This window comes from Chiloscyllium plagiosum, unplaced genomic scaffold (assembly GCF_037043375.1).
Source record: "Chiloscyllium plagiosum isolate Xiang-an unplaced genomic scaffold, Cpla_swu_hap1 HiC_scaffold_3, whole genome shotgun sequence".
Taxonomy (NCBI): domain Eukaryota; kingdom Metazoa; phylum Chordata; class Chondrichthyes; order Orectolobiformes; family Hemiscylliidae; genus Chiloscyllium; species Chiloscyllium plagiosum.
Genome location: NW_028270141.1, coordinates 1,684,101 through 1,702,913, shown reverse-complemented (window position 1 = coordinate 1,702,913; position 18,813 = coordinate 1,684,101). Strand labels below are relative to the sequence as shown.

Here is an 18,813-nt window from a genome sequence, read left to right as displayed (position 1 = left end):
GAGGATGTGATTGCAATGGAGCAGGTGCCGAGGAGATTCATCAGGATGGTGCCTGGGATGGAGCTTTTCAGTGATGAAGAGAGGCTGGATAAACTTGGGCTGTTTACATTGGAGCAGAGAAGACTGAGTGGGGACTTCAGAGAGGTGTAGAGGATTAGGAGATCCATGGGCAGGATGGATCGGAAGCAGCTGTTTCCCTCCATTGTAGGGTCAATAACAAGGGGGAATCATATTAAGGTGAAAGGCAGGAGGTTTCAGAAGGGATTTGAGGAAAACATTTTTCACCCAGAGCATGGTGGGAATCTGGAATGCACTGCTTGGATGGTAGCAGAGGCAGAGTCAAGAGTGTGGTACTGTAAGAGCACGGCACGTCAAGCAGCATCCGAGGAGCAGAAGAATTGCTCTTCATCAGGAAGGGCTTATGCCCGAAACATCGACTCTCCTGCTCATTGGATGCTGCCTGACCTGCTGTGCTTTTCCAGCTCCACACTCTTGACTCTGCCTCTGCCAACATCCAAGCAGTGCATTCCAGATTCCCACCATGCTCTGGGTGAAAAATGTTTTCCTCAAATCTCTTCTGAAACCTCATCTCCGGCATCTGCAGTCCTCACTTTCTCCATAGTAATTGAGGCAGGAAATCTCATAACCTTTAGGAAGTATGTGACTGAGTACTTGAAACGTCATAACACACAAGTTATGAGTCAACTGCTGGAGATTTGGACTGCTGGAAATAGGTTGGTGCAGACTCAATAGACCAAAGGGCCCCTTCTATTGTGGTATGACCCTATGACTGGAACACTGCTTGTTTACTCTTGGCATCCCTACTTGACATGTTGTAGAAAGAGAGCTAACTATTCTGTTAAATGGACCCAGCTCTACTGTATTTTAACATTTCTCATTATTGAACATATTTCACTCCTGAGTTTCCCAGTCGTTATTTCCTGCCAAAGTCAAGATTTCCTAACTAGTACAAACAGTGAAAACAAACAGTAAAAATGCAAACTGCCTTTTCTTAACCTCACTTAAGCTCTGACCTAATGACGGTTCTATCCATTCCTGTTGATCTTTAATATGTATCCACTTGTATAAAATGGTAAAATGCAAATGCAGAACATGGCTGAGCTTGTTAAAGCAGGAACATCTTGAGTACACAGTGTAAACCACACTCCAGTCCTATGTTGCTACTGATGACATCTTGGTGCCCCAGTAACCACATTGAACAGTTACAACCATCCTCAGCCAACCACAGGCTGTGACTCAGAGCGAATGAACCAGACGCCAACAGGAAGTCACTTTCTTAAAGTCACAGGACACCAATTCTCCCTGGTCATTATAGACAGAATACAAACTTTTCAAAAATTTTTAAAAGCTTTTATCCAGAATGCAAAACTGATTTCCTGAAGTGCAGAGATGGTTTCATAATTATCAGTATTTTAAACAACATCAAAACAGAACAAGCTTGAGGAACTTGGTGACCTCTGCCAGCCATATGGTCCCAGCATGTTCCAGATCCTTCATGGATTGTGCATATGGGAAATCTAAAACCAAAACAGAAAATACTGGGAGGTACTCAGCAGCTTGGGCAGCAAAGTCTCCTCCAATTCTTTTGGAGTATGTACTTGATATCTATCTTAATTCTAAGGTCACGCTTTCAAGGCGAGAGTTGGAAAGCTTAAGGGAGATATATGTGGCAAGTACTTTACACAGATGGTGGTGGGTGTCTGGAACCCGTTGCCAGCAGAGGTAGTAGAGGCAGGCACAGTAGATTCATTTAAGATGTGTCTGGACAGATGCATGAGTAGGCGGGGAGCAGAGAGTTACAGATGCTTAGGAATTGGGTGACTGGTTTAAACAGTAGATTTGGATCGGCTCAGGCTTGGAGGACCGAAGGGCCTGTTCCTGGGCTGTAAATTTTCTTTGTTCTACTGTTGCTTCGTACATTCCTCCTGATGTGAAACACATTAGGACATAAGAACTAGGAGCAGGAGTAGGCCGTCTGCCCCCTTACAGCCTGCTCTGCCACTCAATAAGATCATGACCAAGGTTTTCATGGCCTCAGCTCCACTTGCCCGTGTTTTCACATTTCCCCTAATTCCTTCATTTTTCAAAAAGCTATCTCCCTTCACTTTAAAAGCGATTACTGAAGTAGCGTCAACTACTTCCCTGGGCAAGGAATTCCACAGATTAACAACCCCCGGGTGAAGAAATTCCTTCTCAATTCAGTTCGAAACCTGCTTCCTCTCATCTGGAGACCATGCCCTCTTGTCCTAGTCTCACCCACCAATGGAAACATCCTGTCTGATTCTATTTTGTCGATTTCCTTCATAACTTTATATGTTTCTGTAAGACCCCCCTCAGTCTTCTGAATTCCATTGAATATAGTCCCAGTCTAATCAGCCTCTCTGCATAAGCCAAACCCCTCAACTCCAGAATCAACCCTAGTGAACCTCTTCTGCACCCCCTCCAGTGCCAGGACATTCTTTCACAACTAAGGAGATCAAATCTGCACACAGTATTCCAGGTGTGGACTCACCAGCACCTTGTACATCTGTAACATTACCTTTCTGCTTTTAAACTCAACCCTTTAGTAATGAAGGACAAAATTCCATTTGCCTTCCTATTTACTTGCTGTACCTGCAGACCAACCTTCTGCAATTCATGCACAAGGACACCCAGGTGCCTCTGCACAGCAACATGCTGCAATGTTTTACCATTCAAGTAATATCCTATTTTGCTGTTACTCCTACCAAAATGTATGACCTCACATTTATAAACATTGTATTCCATCTGCCAAACCTTTGCCCACTCACTCAATGTATCCATGTTCCTCTGCAAAGTTTCACAGTCCTCTGCAACTTTGTTCTGCCACTCATCTTAGTGTCATCAGCAAATTTTGACACCACACACGTGGTCCCCAACTCCAAATCATTGATATACATTGAAAATAGTTGTGGTCCCAACACTGATCCCTGAGGCACACCACTAATCATTGACATTTTATTGCATTAGAGGTGCTGCTTAAACGTAAGTTACTGCACAAATGTAAGAGTACTTGTGCAAAGGCTGAGAAGTTACTGGCAAGAGAAATATTGTCCCACAGTTGTTAGGAAAGCAGCTTCCATTGCATGGCAACCACATGCAGTAGCACTATAGTTAATTACACAACTCCTTCATGTTTGAAACTAAGTTCAAACAAAACCAAAGACATTTTCCCATCATTTTTACTACAATGCTAGCAACAATTTCCAAGAAGATGCTCCCTACATTTTAAATTAGATAACATGCTGCCGTGAATTATACCACACATCATACACACGTTAATGGGCATGGTGGCTGATTAGCATCACAGATAAAACCAGATAACTGGATTGGTACCAAAGCACTGAATGTTCAAGATCTTATACAGTAGTTTTTCTTTCCTGATAACTTCTTTTAAGCAATTGAGAGCTCTATACTTAAAACTTACACTTTTGAATGTGTCAGTGTGGATTGGGGTGTACAAAGTTAAAAATCACAGAACATCAGGTTATAGTCCAACAGGTTTATTTGGAAGCACAGTAGCTTTCAGAGCGCTGCTCCTTCATCAGGTGGTTGTGGAGTATAAGATCGTAAGACACAGAATTTATAGCAGAAGTTTACAGCATGATGCAACTGATATTATATATTGAAAAACACCTGGATTGTTTGTTTAGTCTTATCATGGTCATTCTAAAAGATGAGACTTAACAAACAATCCAGGTGTTTTTCAATATATAATATCAGTTGCATCACGCTGTGAACTTCTGCTATAAATTCTGCGTCGTACGATCTTATATTCCACAACCACCTGATGAAAGGGCAGCACTCTGAAAACTAGTGCTTCCAAATAAACCTGTTGGACTATAGCCTGGTGTTGCGTGATTTTTAACTTTAATCTTACAAATATAAATTAACAGTGCTCTCTATTCTGAGGTTTAGTTTTATAAGAATGCTTTTCTTTAAATCGAGAAAACAATCTAATTATGTTATTGGTTCAATAAGGCACACTCATTAACAAAATATAGATGATAACTGCTTGAATCCACCTCTAATCCATCCGTAAAATAATTTCATGCTATCCATTGTTTCTTCTCTCAAGATGTCAAACATTGAGTTACAGAATCATAGAGATCTACAGCACAGAAAAACAAACCCTTATGTCCCAGTCCTATTTAAAAAGTGAGCAATCTCTGACAGGTTTATTGTATCTCTGGGCTATAGGATAGAGTGTTCACTCCAGAGATTGTTGTGCAGAGTTGACCTATATTCCATGAATGAAATTGAAAAAAAATCTCTTATAAAGATAAACATTTATTTCAAGGATTTAATCCTTATAAAACAAACATTTGTAATCAAAGCCTCATATCAAAGACAATTAACCAATTTATAACCAATCAGAACTGTCAGTCAAACTGAATTTACAGCACCCCCACCCCCCATGATGCCCACCCCCATGTGATATTGAAAAGGTGGTGGGAACGGTCGAGTAATACTTTATAATCACAGCCCTCAGGCTAAGTCAACAAACATTGATTGAAATTGCAAACACATTTCGTTCAACCGAGTCACAGTAAAACTTTCTCTTTTCAAATTAATTGACAACTTAACAGACCCTCAAATTTTATCCACCTTTTACACATAATAGTTACATAATAATCCCAAAGGGGTGCCTAATCCTCTCCAAAGAGAAACTTGGTCCTCTCCAAATAACTTGAGGAGATTTAGACCTTTTGCTCAAAATGTCTAAAGTTCATGAATATTTTTTCAGAAACACAGATGACACTGTGGGAAAATTGGGAGGGTGCTCGATTTGGGCGTGAATCTTCCAAAATTGGTGCTCCAGCACCATCCTTTTGACTTAATTTAATATTGTCACATGTACCAAGACACATTGAAAAGTATTACTTTGTATGCTATCCAGATAAATCATACCTTACGTAAGTACATCAGAGGAATAGAACAAAGTGCAGAATATAATGTTACAGCTGCAGAGGAGCCTTGCTGTGGAGGTGCTGGTGTTGGACTGGGGTGGACAAAGTCAGAAGTCACACATCACCTGACGAAGGAGAAGGGCTCCGAAACTTTGCGATTTCAAATTATCTGGTTGGACTATAACCTGGTGTAGAGTGAATTCTGACTTTAGCTACAGAGAAAGTGCAAATAACGATCCACTCTAATATGAGAGGCCTGTTCATTAGTCTGATAATAGCAGGAAGAAGCTGTAAATCATGGTTGTAGCACAGAACTTTTTCAACTCAGCAAAACATCTGGCCAAAGAATAACATTGATCCATTCCAGTGATGTAAACTTACATACAAAGCTACTTTCCATTTATTCACACTGAGGGCATGCATACATTTTTAAATTTGTATTTAGATTTTTTCAAAAATCTGCTATGACATTCTCACATTTCATATTATTTTGTAACAAATGTAACTATTTTTTGAGAACTAAACTTTTACAGCTCCACTGGGGTGTATGAAAATTGCTAGAAATTGGTCTCGATCAAGCTATTGTGATTGGTTATCCCTCGACATGCCGTTTCCCACCATTGCTTTGTGGCAGAGGTCCCCAGGTATTTCCAATGAAAGTGGTTGGAACAAATTAATCAGGTGACTTTTTTGGAGAGGAGTTTGAGAAGTGGGGATTGTCTGTCCTATCAATTTTGACCTCCAACTCCTTACAAAGATGTTTATCAAAAACATAATTTCAAGAATATATCTTTGGTTGGAACTGTAGAACTCTTTGTAGAATCCTCCAACATTTTCCAAAAGATTTATGTGAACAAGGATAATGCTTCACATTTCCATATTAATGGAGACTAAGACATGTAACAAATGAGCCCCATGAATTTGCTCATGCTAGCAGAGCTGCACATTGATACAATTTGCCCACATTTTACCCTTTAGTCCTTGAGTTTCAGACAAAAAGACCAGGTACCCTGAAAATTGGTCATATTATGTTTTAGCTGAAAATGTGTTGCTGGCAAAGCACAGCAGGTCAGGCAGCATCCAAGGAGCAGGGGAATCGACGTTTTGGGCATGAGCCCTTCTTCAGGAATGAGCAAAATTTGTCCAGCAGGCTAAGATAAAAGGTAGGGAGGAGGGACTTGTGGGAGGGGCGTTGGAAATGTGATAGGTGGAAGGAGGTCAAGGTGAGGGTGATAGGCCGGAGTGAGGGTGGGGCCGGAGAGGTCAGGAAGAAGATTGCAGGTTAGGAAGGCGGTGCTGAGTTCGAGGGATTTGACTGAGACAAGGTGGGGGGAGGGGAAATGAGGAAACTGGAGAAATCTGAGTTCATCCCTTATGGTTGGAGGGTTCCTAGGTGGAAGATGAGGCGCTCTTCCTCCAGCCGTCGTGTTGCTATGGTCTGGCGATGGAGGAGTCCAAGGACCTGCATGTCCTTGGTGGAGTGGGAGGGGAAGTTGAAGTGTTGAGCCACGGGGTGGTTGGGTTGGTTGGTCCGGGTGTCCCAGAGGTGTTCTCTGAAACGTCATGAGAGCAATGGATAAAATGAGGAATTGCTTTTGCACTCAAAACTTTCATCATGAATGCACTAATACTGTTTGCAAGTTGAAATTGTTCTCCACTTAGACATGTTCTCTGGCCCCACCTTGGTTTAATTGTGCCCATTGGAAGTCTCTACCAGGAGCCACACACAGATTTCCTTATGGCTATCCCATTGGTGACCACTTAGCCAGCAATCAGAGCTGCGATTATCACAGTAACAAAAATCACAAGCTCAATGGAGAATTGGGGAAACTGGACAACTCTCCAGGAAGGAGAACGGAAATCAACCAGAAGAAATAAACGTCCATAGTTTAAAGCAAGTACTGAAGCAGTCAGTACTGGGGCATCTTTTAGAAAATACTAAATAATCAGGTACCATGGTTACAGCAACACAATATCCATCCCCAAAGATTACAGCCTGTAAATAAAATCAATTGAAAATGTCACCCCAGATATGTTCAGCACAACCTACCGCTGTAACACATGATGGGCAGTTCAACTCAGTGAAGATGCAACTTTTACAGCCACAGGTGGAACAGCTGCTCAGTTAAGAGATTAACAGCCACAGGACAATAGAAACAAGGGCAGAAACACTTAGAAAATGTATTAATGAGAAGGGACTTCTTTTCTCATTTACATTGGCAGTATATTGTAAATGCTAATTTTTCATGTTTCACTCTCAATTTGTGTCTAATAGTCACTCATCTGAGTTAACAATTACTTGGTGCCTATGCAATAACTTCTCACATTCAGTACTTTATCTTCAGTCTCCAACTGCTCAGCTACCAGACTGAAGATTCTGTTGCAGCAGACACCTTCATGGTATCTGTCAATTGTTAGATTATTTGAGCAAGTTCAGACTTAAAGATTCTTTTTCCTATTAATAATGGCACAGCAAGGGAAATGGGGCATCAAGAGAAGGGCAAGAAACAACTGAAATTCGATGGATAGAGAACTGGCTGGACAACAGGGGCTAGAGAGTAGTAATGGAAGGGAGTTTCTCAAAAGTGGAGACCTGTGACCAGTGGGTGTTCCATGGGGATTAGTGCTGGGACCACTGTTGTTTGTGATATACATAAACGATCTGGAGGAAGGTAAAGGTGGTCTGATTAGCAAGTACGCAGATGATACAAAGATTTGGTGGTGTAGCAGATAGTGAAGGCGACTGTCAGAGAATACAATAGAATACAGATAGATTAGAGAGTTGGTCGGAGAAATGGCAGATGGAGTTCAATCCGGGCAAATGCAAGGTAACGCATTTCGGAAGATGCAATTCAAGAGCTAACTATACAGTAAATGGAAAATCCCTGAGGAAAATTGATGTACAGAGAGATCTGGGTGTTCAGGTCCAGTGTTCCCTAAACGTGGCAATGCAGGTCAGTAAAGTGGTCAAGAAGTCATTCGGCATGCTTTCCTTCATCGGACGGGGTATTGAGTACAAGAGTTGGCAGGATATCTTACTGTTGTCTAGGACTTTGGTTTGTCCACATTTGGAATACTGTGTACAGTGTGGTCACCACATTACCGAAAGGATGTGGATGCTTTGGAGAGGGTGCAGAGGAGGTTCACCAGGATATTGCTTGGTATGGACAGCACTAGCAATGAAGAGAGGTTGTGTAGGTTAGGATTATTTTTATTAGAAAGACAGATGTTGAAGGATCAATCTGATTGAGGTGTACAAAATCATGAGAGGTATAGACAGGGTGGATAGCAAGAAGTTTTCTTCAGCCCCCCACCCCAAAATGACAAACTCAATTACTAGGGGTCACGAATTCAAGGTGAGAGGGGAAAAGTTTAGGGGAAATATGCGTGGAAAGTTCTTTACACAAAGGGTGGTGGGTGCCTGGCACGTGTTGCAAGTGGAGGTAGTAGAGGCAGTCACGATAGCATCATTTAGGATGTATCTAGACAGATACATGAATGGGCAGGGAGCAAAGGGATACAGATCCTTAGAAAATAGGCGACAGGTTTAGATAGAGGACCTGGATCGGCACAGGCTTGGAGGGCCAAAGGGCCTCCTCCTGTGCTGTAATTTTCTTTGACACTGAAGAAGGTTCACTGGACCCGAAACGTTAACTCTGCTTTCTTTCCACAGATGCTGTCAGACCTACTGAGTTTCTCCAGCTATTTCTGTTCTTCCTTCAGATTTCCAGCATCCACAAATCTATATATTAACATGAAGTAATTGTGCAGGGACAGAGAGAAGCATAAATTAGTGTAGGTGGTTTCACTGTTAATCCCATAGAAATAAAGCAGGATAGAGAGAAGAAAAGATTTCATTAAGAAAAAGGAGATACAAAGAATTTATTAAAAACATGAAACCATTTAAATTTTAGACGTTTAAAATTTCCAACAACAAAGAATGAATGAGGCTCCATGCTTGTAACAGATAATTGCTAGTGTTAGTGAGGGAGATTTACACTAACTAACAGTTATCACATTGCTCAGAAGGTACATCTGCTTATAATGACAAGACTTCAATCTCTGAAGTTAGTTCCGTCATATCTACCTCACAAATCCAGCAACTTCATCCCATACATGCATTTCAATGGCAACAAAAAAATAAAATCTTGCCTTCGTAAAGTTATTGGCAAATCAGTAAAATGTAGAGAGCAAGACGTGAATATTTCAGCGTAACTATGAACTTGCCCCTCACCCGAAGTTGCTATGTACATGTGAATAATGGTGAATATTGAAATAAATCTACAGAGGCTAGTATCCTGGCTTGGAGAGTCATTGACACTGATCCGGTTCCCTCAGAGGCAACTCTCAGAGTGAACAGAACCTCAGGCACTCCTGCTTATATCTGTCAGCCAGGGTTCCCTGATTGGACTAGATTAACAGCTCCAATCAGGAAACTCATTCTGTAAGGTCCACCTGGCTGACCTCATTACAATTATTACAAGTAACATTAACCTCATTGATACTTTGACGCTAAGTTCAGACATTGTTTAGTATGAGTTTCTATGAAGAAATTTGCTCGCATGAGCCGACTACTACTTTAGGCACTTTCAGATACAAATGTGTATCTGAGTTTGAGGTGCGTTTGTAATTCAAACAATTAACTTCCTAAAAATATTTCATTTTGAAGTCACTCCCTTTAGGCTTACTTAATTCCATGATATATTTTGCATACACTGCCTGTTTAGCTGTGCAGTCCAGGATTCATTTTCACAAGTAGCAGATTGCTCTTTTTATTAATTAGTAAAAAGAAATCTCAAGTCAAAGCACAAAATATTCCCAGTTCCCAATTAATATTACATAATATAACTTGCTAGAGATTGAAGATTAGGCTGTATGCAAAACATAGTGATGCTTTAATACATGATGAACTATGTACTGCAAACAAGCTCAACCTGTTCTTATGTTGTCACTCATATCATACAGATTATAATTATGCACAATCACCTTTTACATTAACTATGAGCACCATAGGAAGTCAATTCACCAACTTTCTGCTAATTGATGCTCAACTCAAATGACTGCTTGAGCACTCGATTGGTCAAACAGATAACACACGAGGGGGGCAGGAACCCAGCTGGAACACTTTAAACCAGTGCCAAGTAATTTTCAACACCAGCAATTAAAATGTGTTTTTAGCAAAATTCTGTCCATACAATAAATATTCATTTTCTGGGTGGCGGGGTGGAAAGAAGCCTTTTAGTCATTCTTAAGCTGCCAGAGAGTGTAGAATAAATCACAAATACCAAAAATATTGAAAGGTTGCCAATGAAGACAAGAGGATCTTTTCCTTGATTTTTTTTCCCTGGGACACAGCAGAAATTCTAAACTGACACTGTCTGAGTAAACATTGATGGGTTTGATTTTGGAGGAGTATCAGGATCAGAGTTTCAGTGTTCACACAAATTAAAAATTGCTTTTAATCCAGTGACTTGGGGACGGTTTTGGTTTTTCAAAGAGCCAATGAGGGCTACAGTGAGGAATGCAGATCCTGCCAATGAATGACCCAGCACGTTCCTGAAGGAACTTGTTAAGAGGCCTGTCTTTTCTTGGATTCAAATTTTCAATTTTTTTCCCCACTGAGCCAACTTCTTTCCAGTTTGTCACAAAATCCAAAAGATTTATTTGGAATTGTTCTTACATTTAATATGTAGCCTATGATCACAACCACTGAGGGTTATGATCAGGATGTATCATTCATCAGAGCATCGATGTGCTAACCCTGCTTTTAAAGTCCAGCCCAATGTCTCTCAATGGTTACGTAGTAACCTGACGGTTAACTTTTACTGAGTAATATTAGGAGTCAGCAGTGATTTATTGTTTGATTCCAATTTTGAGTGAAAACCTAGTGGATTCTTATTCCACTTCCCAAAGACCTGGCCACAAAATTCAAGCTGGTGCCTCACTGAAGAACTAACGAAAATCAATAAATTAAACAATGCCTTGCTGTCCATTGAAGATGGTAACGAATATCCCATGGCAGCTTTGGAGAAGAACAAGGGAGTTCTTCCAATGTCTTAGGGAACCTCTGTCCTTCAATCAGCATCACTTACACAGAGAATATGCTCATTTCTTACTGGGATCTTACAGGGTGAAAATTAACAACCACATTTCCAAGATTAGCCTCTGAGTGAGCAATGTTTACATTTAAAATGCTTGTCCTGGTTTTCAGCTCTCTCCAATGCCTTGTTCCTCCTCATCTCTACAATCACCTTTAATCCGATAACCCTCGGAAATATATGTGTCCTTCAAATTTGACCTTTTACACCACTGGATTTTAAACAGTCTACCATGGCATTTGTAACTTTAGCTGCTGAGCACTGAGCCCTGAGTTACAGTTCCATACTGATCTGCTTCTTTTCTATTTGAAGGAATATATAAAAGCTACCTTATCTGCAGTGAATCTCGTTGATAGTGCCGTGTGAAATGGCTCAGGACATTTGAAGCACCATGATAAATACGAGTTATTGTTCTTAAATTACAATGGTGACCACATTTCAAACATTTTTCACTGGTTATAAAGTGGTTTAAAATGCTCTGAGCCCACACAAGTCTCACTTTCCCATTTGATGACAGTCCTACTATCATTTTACATACTTGAAAAACGTACTCCAAAGAAACAGACATGTGCAGAATACATTGAACCCATACAGAGAACAATATTTTTGGGTTTCACAGTTCAAATTAGTTTTGTTACAGAGTGTTCTGCCATGTTAGAAAAGGAAATACCATAAACATATGCGTACTTAGTGCAAACAAGATGCGGCTTGTGTGACAGGAAGATGAAGTTATTAAAAGCATATTTCCATAACTATCAATTATTGAAATATTGCCACCACGCCTTTATGGAACAAGATCTGAGTGAAATGTATACATTTTCCTTTTATCATACTGTCACCACAAGACAATCATTCATCACTGTTCAATTAATTTCTCTTAACTGCAATTTTTTTTAAGGTTACTCAGTAACTTGGCATAGCCTGAAGATTATAACAATGCTGGCAGATGGAGGACAGTAGTCCTATTCCAACTAACATTGTGGATTTAGTCTATACACAGGGACTTCACACAGTGAATGAACTGATTCCAGCAAAATGACTAATCACAAATTACTAGAAGTAAAATGTTGTTTTTAAATAAATCCTTTGCATCACCATTTCTACTGAAATATGCACAAAACTTTGAAATGATACTTTTCACAAAAGGAAGGATGAAATCCAAATTACTTCCTCTGGGAAACAGCTTAAGGTATGATGTCACCATTCAGTACTTTTAATCTAATATTTGACATTAATGGTTTCGCCTTGTTAGGGAAGAATAATTTATTCTTTGATAATATATAACTATTTTCAAAATTTGTGCAGTTAGCAGGAATAAAAACAGAAATTACTTATAGTTTTACCAAATGTAGCGCACCGACATTTTATTAAATTCCAACCTGGTTACCAATAAAAATTGATGACAAGCAATAACTGCACATTCTGGATCCTTCCTCTGAACTGTGTTTGTGTCAAAGTACACACATAATACTAAAGATAGAATTGATCATGAGGTTTGAGCCGTCTGTGAGTGGGGACAATGCCAAGTAGCACAGAGTTCCTCTTAAACCCACTCCAACTTTCCTATTGCCAAAGGAGAGATCAAACAGGAATGAATAGGATTGGAAAGGAGTACATTACCAAAATATGGAATGTATTGAGCATCATTGTGACCTCCAAAGCTCCTCAATGTTAATCCTCTCTTAGTTTTAGGGAAATGAACAGAACTTTCTGAAATTATTTGCCTTTTGAACTTCAGACAGAGAACAAGTTCAAGTCTTCTGTTTGACTGAATTTGGCTTTGTCTGGAAATGATAGGCCATCATGTTCCTGCATCCTATACAGAAATGAAAGTTACAAATGGGAAACTTGAGAGTATCTCTCGCTTTGAGATAATGGAAACTGAATCAGTCTGAACCTCATTTTCATTTGAACAGACCTGATAGATGGAAACCAGGCGGGGTTTTTAACGGGGTGATCGGGGTGTTGTCCACTTGCTGGAGAGGAAGGCTTGCCATAAAAAGTACCACTCCAGTTAGATGAATAACTGTGGGTCTTCCCTGTATCAAGTTCTCTGGGGACAGAGGTACCATCTGCTGAGAGCTATGGACAAGCTCTATTGAACAGATACAACATCAGAAAGGTGCTGGCTGCTCCCTGTATGACATCCACTGTGATCAGATCCTAGGCTGCAGGTTAGTAATCATAGGAGTGTGCTCATTGGGAGGGTGGGTCAGCAACAAGGGAAGATGTGACCCTCAGTACCCTGACCCCTAACCTCATCCCTGCAGGGATGATTTAAAACCCTTATCTTGGCCTTTCCTACCACATAATTGGAATGGAGACAGGACAGTAGTGGGATCCCTTTGTGCCCCCCTCCCATTTCAGTAAATGGACCTTTGCCACAAGGGAGAGTATTAAGACCCACCCCAGACGACTCCCTTAAATCCCAGTGAAAATGGTCATAATTTTAGAAGTCCTGGTTAGATTTTCAAACCCCGAATTAGCTTTCAAATTCCACCTACTTTTCTTCCTTTCCCTCTTCTCGTGGCTGTCTGTGCTCTGCGAGTCTGATTGACCGTCACTGCTATCATCCCATATCTCAGACAGCTCCTTCATTTCATCTGGGACATCCTTCTGAGGAGACAAAAGACAGAAGTGATATTATCACAGTCCATGGCTTGGAGTTTCCAATTTATCACAGGCTGAGAATAATGGGCACTGAGTCAAGAGGATTCTGAGAGACAGTGTGCTACAGACAGAATATTACAAACAATCAACTCAGTTGCCCCTCCCTCTGCCACAATAAACCTGGCAGAGTTCTGGTTGAAGTGTTCATCTGGATTTACATCATAAACAGTTTGTGACAGACCGTCCCGGTAAAAGACTGCGCCAAGCCGCCAAGAAATTCAACCCTCCATTGCAAAAGCAATTTGCTAAATTGAACCATCTCCATCACCCCAAACTTTAGGATCTGTTAAAAAGGAAAACTTGTTCAACTTTATTTTTCCGATACATAAACCCTGTTCAAATATTAGTTGACAGATTACAAAGAACATAAAGTCTTACATATTAAAACATTTGTTTAGCTCCAAACAACAGAGTTTATTTCGATGAATATGGCCTCTCTGGTTTCTGATCTCCTGTATCAATATAGTTTGAAAATACTGCACATGGTTTTAAATGCTCTTGGCTTAGGGATAAATGGATAAGCTTGTCACATAAACTGGACAATGATTGTCTAAGAAACTACATAGACAGAAATGTAAGTATGGGTAAGCCACATCCTCATATATAAGATATATAACCATGTTATATCGTCCTGCCAGCTCTTTATACAGTCCCCCACCCACTGATTTGGAGCTGGTGGTGATGGTGGATGGGTGGGTGAGGGTGTGACCACATGAAATGTAGCCCATGGCTTGCTCACCTGCTATGATCTGTCTCCTATCATCACATGAACTGCTGGAGGGGAAGGATCATTCATCCATCTTGGGGACTACTGAGGCCCTGATGTAAATAGTTGATGGCAGCTTGCCACCACTGTTATTTTACCCACTGCTGGGGGAAGCCAATGCCAGGGAAGGTTTGAGTGGGACTGGTACCTGCTGTAGGGACCCTGTACCCACTGGAAGCAGGTTCTCTACCAGTTCATCCCCACCTCTCCTGAATTCCTTTTCAAACAAAATCTACTCATCATCCCTGTCCAGGCCTGCAAGACAGGCCCCATCGCTACTCTGGACTTCACCTAGTCCAGTCTCCATGATTACCTCCTCTTTGGTGCAGTCTAATGTCCCAGAAGTGGCCATCAATCAAATCTGGGATCATGGAGCTGTTGGTCAGTGTATTAACTAAAGTGGAGCTTCTCTTCATATGGACTGCTTTCAGTCAACAGACACCCTGTGGACTGTTGTGTGGCTGTGGGGCAGCCAGGATGGGAAATGTTATATTCCCTGTCAAGTCTTCAGGAGAACTTGTGGGAAATCCATCATCTGAAAAATCTTGCTTCTGTTGTCACAACGGCATTGTTCAAACATGTAAATTAATTTATATTTGTCTACAAACAATTGAATTAGGTACCACAGGGGTAGATGTTAGCCATATGGCCCCTTCATTATGCTCTGTTATTGAATTAAGTCATAGATAATTGGGTTATTTTACATCCCCACCAATCCCAATAATCTATGACTCTTTAACCTTGCATCTCCTTGCTTATCAAAGGAGAATCACTTCTGTCTTAAAAATATTCAAATACTCTATTCTTACCACATTTTGAGCAAGGCCCTCCTGAAAAAAAAGTTCTATCTCCATCTGAAAAGGGTGACCCTTGTTTTTTAAGCAGTGACGTCTAATTCTACATTCTCCAATAACAGGGAACAGCTTCCCCACCCTGTCAAGCCCCCCCAACTTGCTTCACTCCTCAGCTCCAGCTAATACAAGCCTTATTTGACAACCTCCCCATTCCAAGCATTAATCGTGTAAACCTTCTGTGAAGAGTTTCTAATGCATTTACATCCTTCTTAAATAAGGAGACCAATATTACACACTATTCCAAATGTGGTCTCTCTAAGCAAAACCTCCCTATTTTTGTATTCAATGTTCCTCACAACAACCAATAATTCTATAAGCCCTCTTAATTACTTACAAACAAATCGTTATGATTAATGCACCAGGACACCTGGATCGCTCTGCATCTCAGAGTTCTACAATTTCTTTTATGCTTCCGGATAAAATAGAAAATTTTACATGTTCCTGAAGTACACCCCATTTGCCAGACCTTTGCCTACTCACATAGCCTATCTACAGCCTTGTACAACCTTCTCATACCCTCTTCATAACCTACATTCCTATCTATCTTTGGGTCATCCACAAACATGGTAACTAAATCTTAGGTCCCTTCATCTTAGTCATTTATGTAAAGCATAAAGAGTTGACACCCTCGCACTGGTCCACATATTATGTGTGGTTAACCAGAAAACTATCACCTATTTACTGTTAGCCAGCAAAGCTTCTATCCATGCTATCCTTTTGTCCTAGATGAACTCGGACAATAACCTTTATGAAATACCATTGAGTATAGCATGTCCACTCTGTAATAACTCAGGAGGTCTGACTGAAAGGAACATGGTTTATTGCTTAAGACCAAAATACAGCCACTATTTGTACATGGGTGAGTTCTATACTGGGACAGATAGTTCTGCAGACCCATTCCTGGGTCTCTCAGATGATGAGTTCCAGCAGACGGGCTATTGCCTGTTACCAAGGGAATCGATGAGCTCTATGAAGAGATTAGTGATTCCCCATGGACTTTGTTGGGGTTATCACACACCAAATTCATTTCTTGCACAGTGCACACTACTTTTTCAAAGAACTCCAATGAACTGAGAAAACCTGACTTCTCCTTCACAAAGCCAAGCTCATTCTGCCTGGTTTCCTTGAATTTACCTAATTGCGTGTTATAACTTATTTAGTCCTATAAAAAAAATAAGCTAACTGGCCTGTAGTTTGTTGCTTTGGAATAAAGGGGCCACATTAACTATATCCCTTGTCAGCTTTGGTTCATCAATAATGTAACAGATTTAATTAACTGTGTTAGGACTTAGTTAATATGAAGGCAAATATCCTGTGCCATTTATCACTCATGGAGTGATCTGTTGTAAACTCTCAGCCAGGTTTCAGGAAGGGCTCTAGAACGATTTTTTGAGAACGATTCATCCCTTTGGTTTTATGCTCAGTGCCTTCTATCAGCTCCGGAGGGGTTATTAGTTACTTAGTAACTAGCATAAGAATTTACTTGTAAGCAGTCATGTTGGGGCATGCTGCTGCCTTGTACAATAAGCAGGTAGTGCCTAAAACATCCAAGAGTGGAACATGGGAAAAGTGATTGCACACACAGTCAAGGTGCAGTTCAAGTTGGTCCATCAAATGTCTGGTTTCCACAAAGAGAAACACATTCTGTGATATCACCACATTGAACCCACCAGCTGGACAAGGCAGTGCACCAGATAATAGAAAAGATTATTTTTTAACCATCCTTCCTTCAAAAGAAAAAAAATAACTTTACCATCTTAACAGGGTAATTTAAGGATATTATCTATGTTTTGTAAACCATTGTCAAACAAATGAAATATAGGAAGTGATCTCTCTGTAAAGGGTTTTCTCTCTCTCTCCTCATGAAATGATATTGCTGATACGGTGATGAGCTCCAGCCAGGCAAACAGGGAACAAGACTGCAATTCAAACTACATGTGGAATAGTCCAATACTTTTCCAGTAACATTATCGGGCAGATTAAAAAACAAAAATAAGAGATAATGCTGTGGATTTGTATATCGGCCATGAATCCTGAGAAAGAGATTAGAGGGAAATGAGCCAAATGCTGGCAGGTGGGGCTGGACTAATTTAGGATATCTGCTCGGCATGAACAAGTTGGACTGAAAGGCCTATTTTCATCACAGCTCCATCACTCTATCTGGGTTCATGTTTAGTATTACTGACACAACGTCACTCCTTGTTTCAGAAGTCCATTTTGAAATGAGGGGAATTGATCTCAATCCATGTCCTACTGGCTATAAGCTCAGAATACACACCACCTATAAATCAGTGCTAAATCTCATAAAGGATGCAGAGATTGGAAAACATAGTGCTGGTGAAATAGAGGTCTGTTGTTCCAATGCTGGAATATAGCTACAGTAGGGGGCAGATACGTGAGCTTACTTTGTGCTTGCGTTCATACAGCAGGCATGAAACTTCTCAACACTGAGGTGCCGCACTATCAGTATTGTTCGTATTACTTTGTTAACCGCTGGTAAATGTAATTTAGAAACAAAACCAGAATTACAACAGAACAGAAACTCTCCTTTTTCCATCCAAGTACTCAGGCATTATTGTCTTTCTTCGAAAAAAACTTACCTTCAAAGTATAGACTCCCATTCGACCAGGCACCTTATAGAAAATACCCTCTTCTCCCCTAGAATTTGTGTGAAGCATAGCATTCAAGCAAGCCAATGGAGAAGTGCCACTAGGAGAAACAGAAATAACATCAATCGACAGTGGTCTGATGAACATTAGTAAGCCAAGATCCTACGAGTGCAAAATTCTTTGAAGTGTTTCAAAAAAGTACAGTACTAATGACTGCCAACACTGCAAATTAATTCCTTGTTCTGTAGCCAGAACCTGAGTATAATTCACATCTACTCAGTTTGAAATAATCACAATGCAGTGAGATACAAACTTTTGCCCTTCGGGGTGCAAAATACAAAAAACGGTCTTTGGAATTTTCAGAAACAGTTTGAAGAGCTTACCCAGTCACTTCTAACTCCAACAGAATGAATATCAGCATCCTGTGTCAAAATAACTAATAACATGTCAAAAACCAAATACCTTCTAGAAGTCTTAGTAAAAGAAATCTGCTGCAAATGTTCTTTAAAAAGCTTAAATGTCAATACTGTGAAAATTGAAGTTGTTAGAACTTGAAGTGTCAAGGATACTTTGGGTTTATATCCTAGACAGATTGCTGGTATAAACATTCCAAGTTATTTATAGGAAAGCTTGAGGCATTATCTTGTGTGTGAAGAAAAGTATTAAAAGCTAACTTAGCTTTGTGTATATGCTTCCATATTTTGAGAATTTATTGATAGTATCAGCAACCTAGATTCATTTTCCAAACCTATCTGACAAAGTTAAAGCTCTCGCCGTAAGAAATGCCATCAGATACACAGCAAGGTCCCTCGTATTGAGCCGACTTGCTGCTGAAACCACCATCCTTGGCATTGTCTCTCTCAGACT

General features: G+C 40.3%; 1 protein-coding gene across 9 annotated transcripts in view; it reads right to left on the bottom strand.

Moving 5' to 3' along the window:
* Window positions 1-18,813, bottom strand: part of asxl2 (ASXL transcriptional regulator 2) — a 342,366-nt gene that overhangs the window by 101,890 nt on the left and 221,663 nt on the right. For 7 of the 9 annotated variants that reach the window (XM_087976921.1, XM_087976916.1, XM_087976924.1 and 4 more), the window contains 2 exons: window positions 17,938-18,046; window positions 13,552-13,663 (listed from right to left, as the gene is read on the bottom strand). The exons of 1 other annotated variant lie outside the window; for it this stretch is intronic. In XM_087976921.1, the coding sequence (XP_087833047.1) occupies window positions 13,552-13,663; window positions 17,938-18,046 (221 nt within the window). The remainder of the gene's footprint in view (window positions 1-13,551; window positions 13,664-17,937; window positions 18,047-18,813) is intronic. One more of the 9 variants, XM_087976950.1, reaches the window with a different exon arrangement.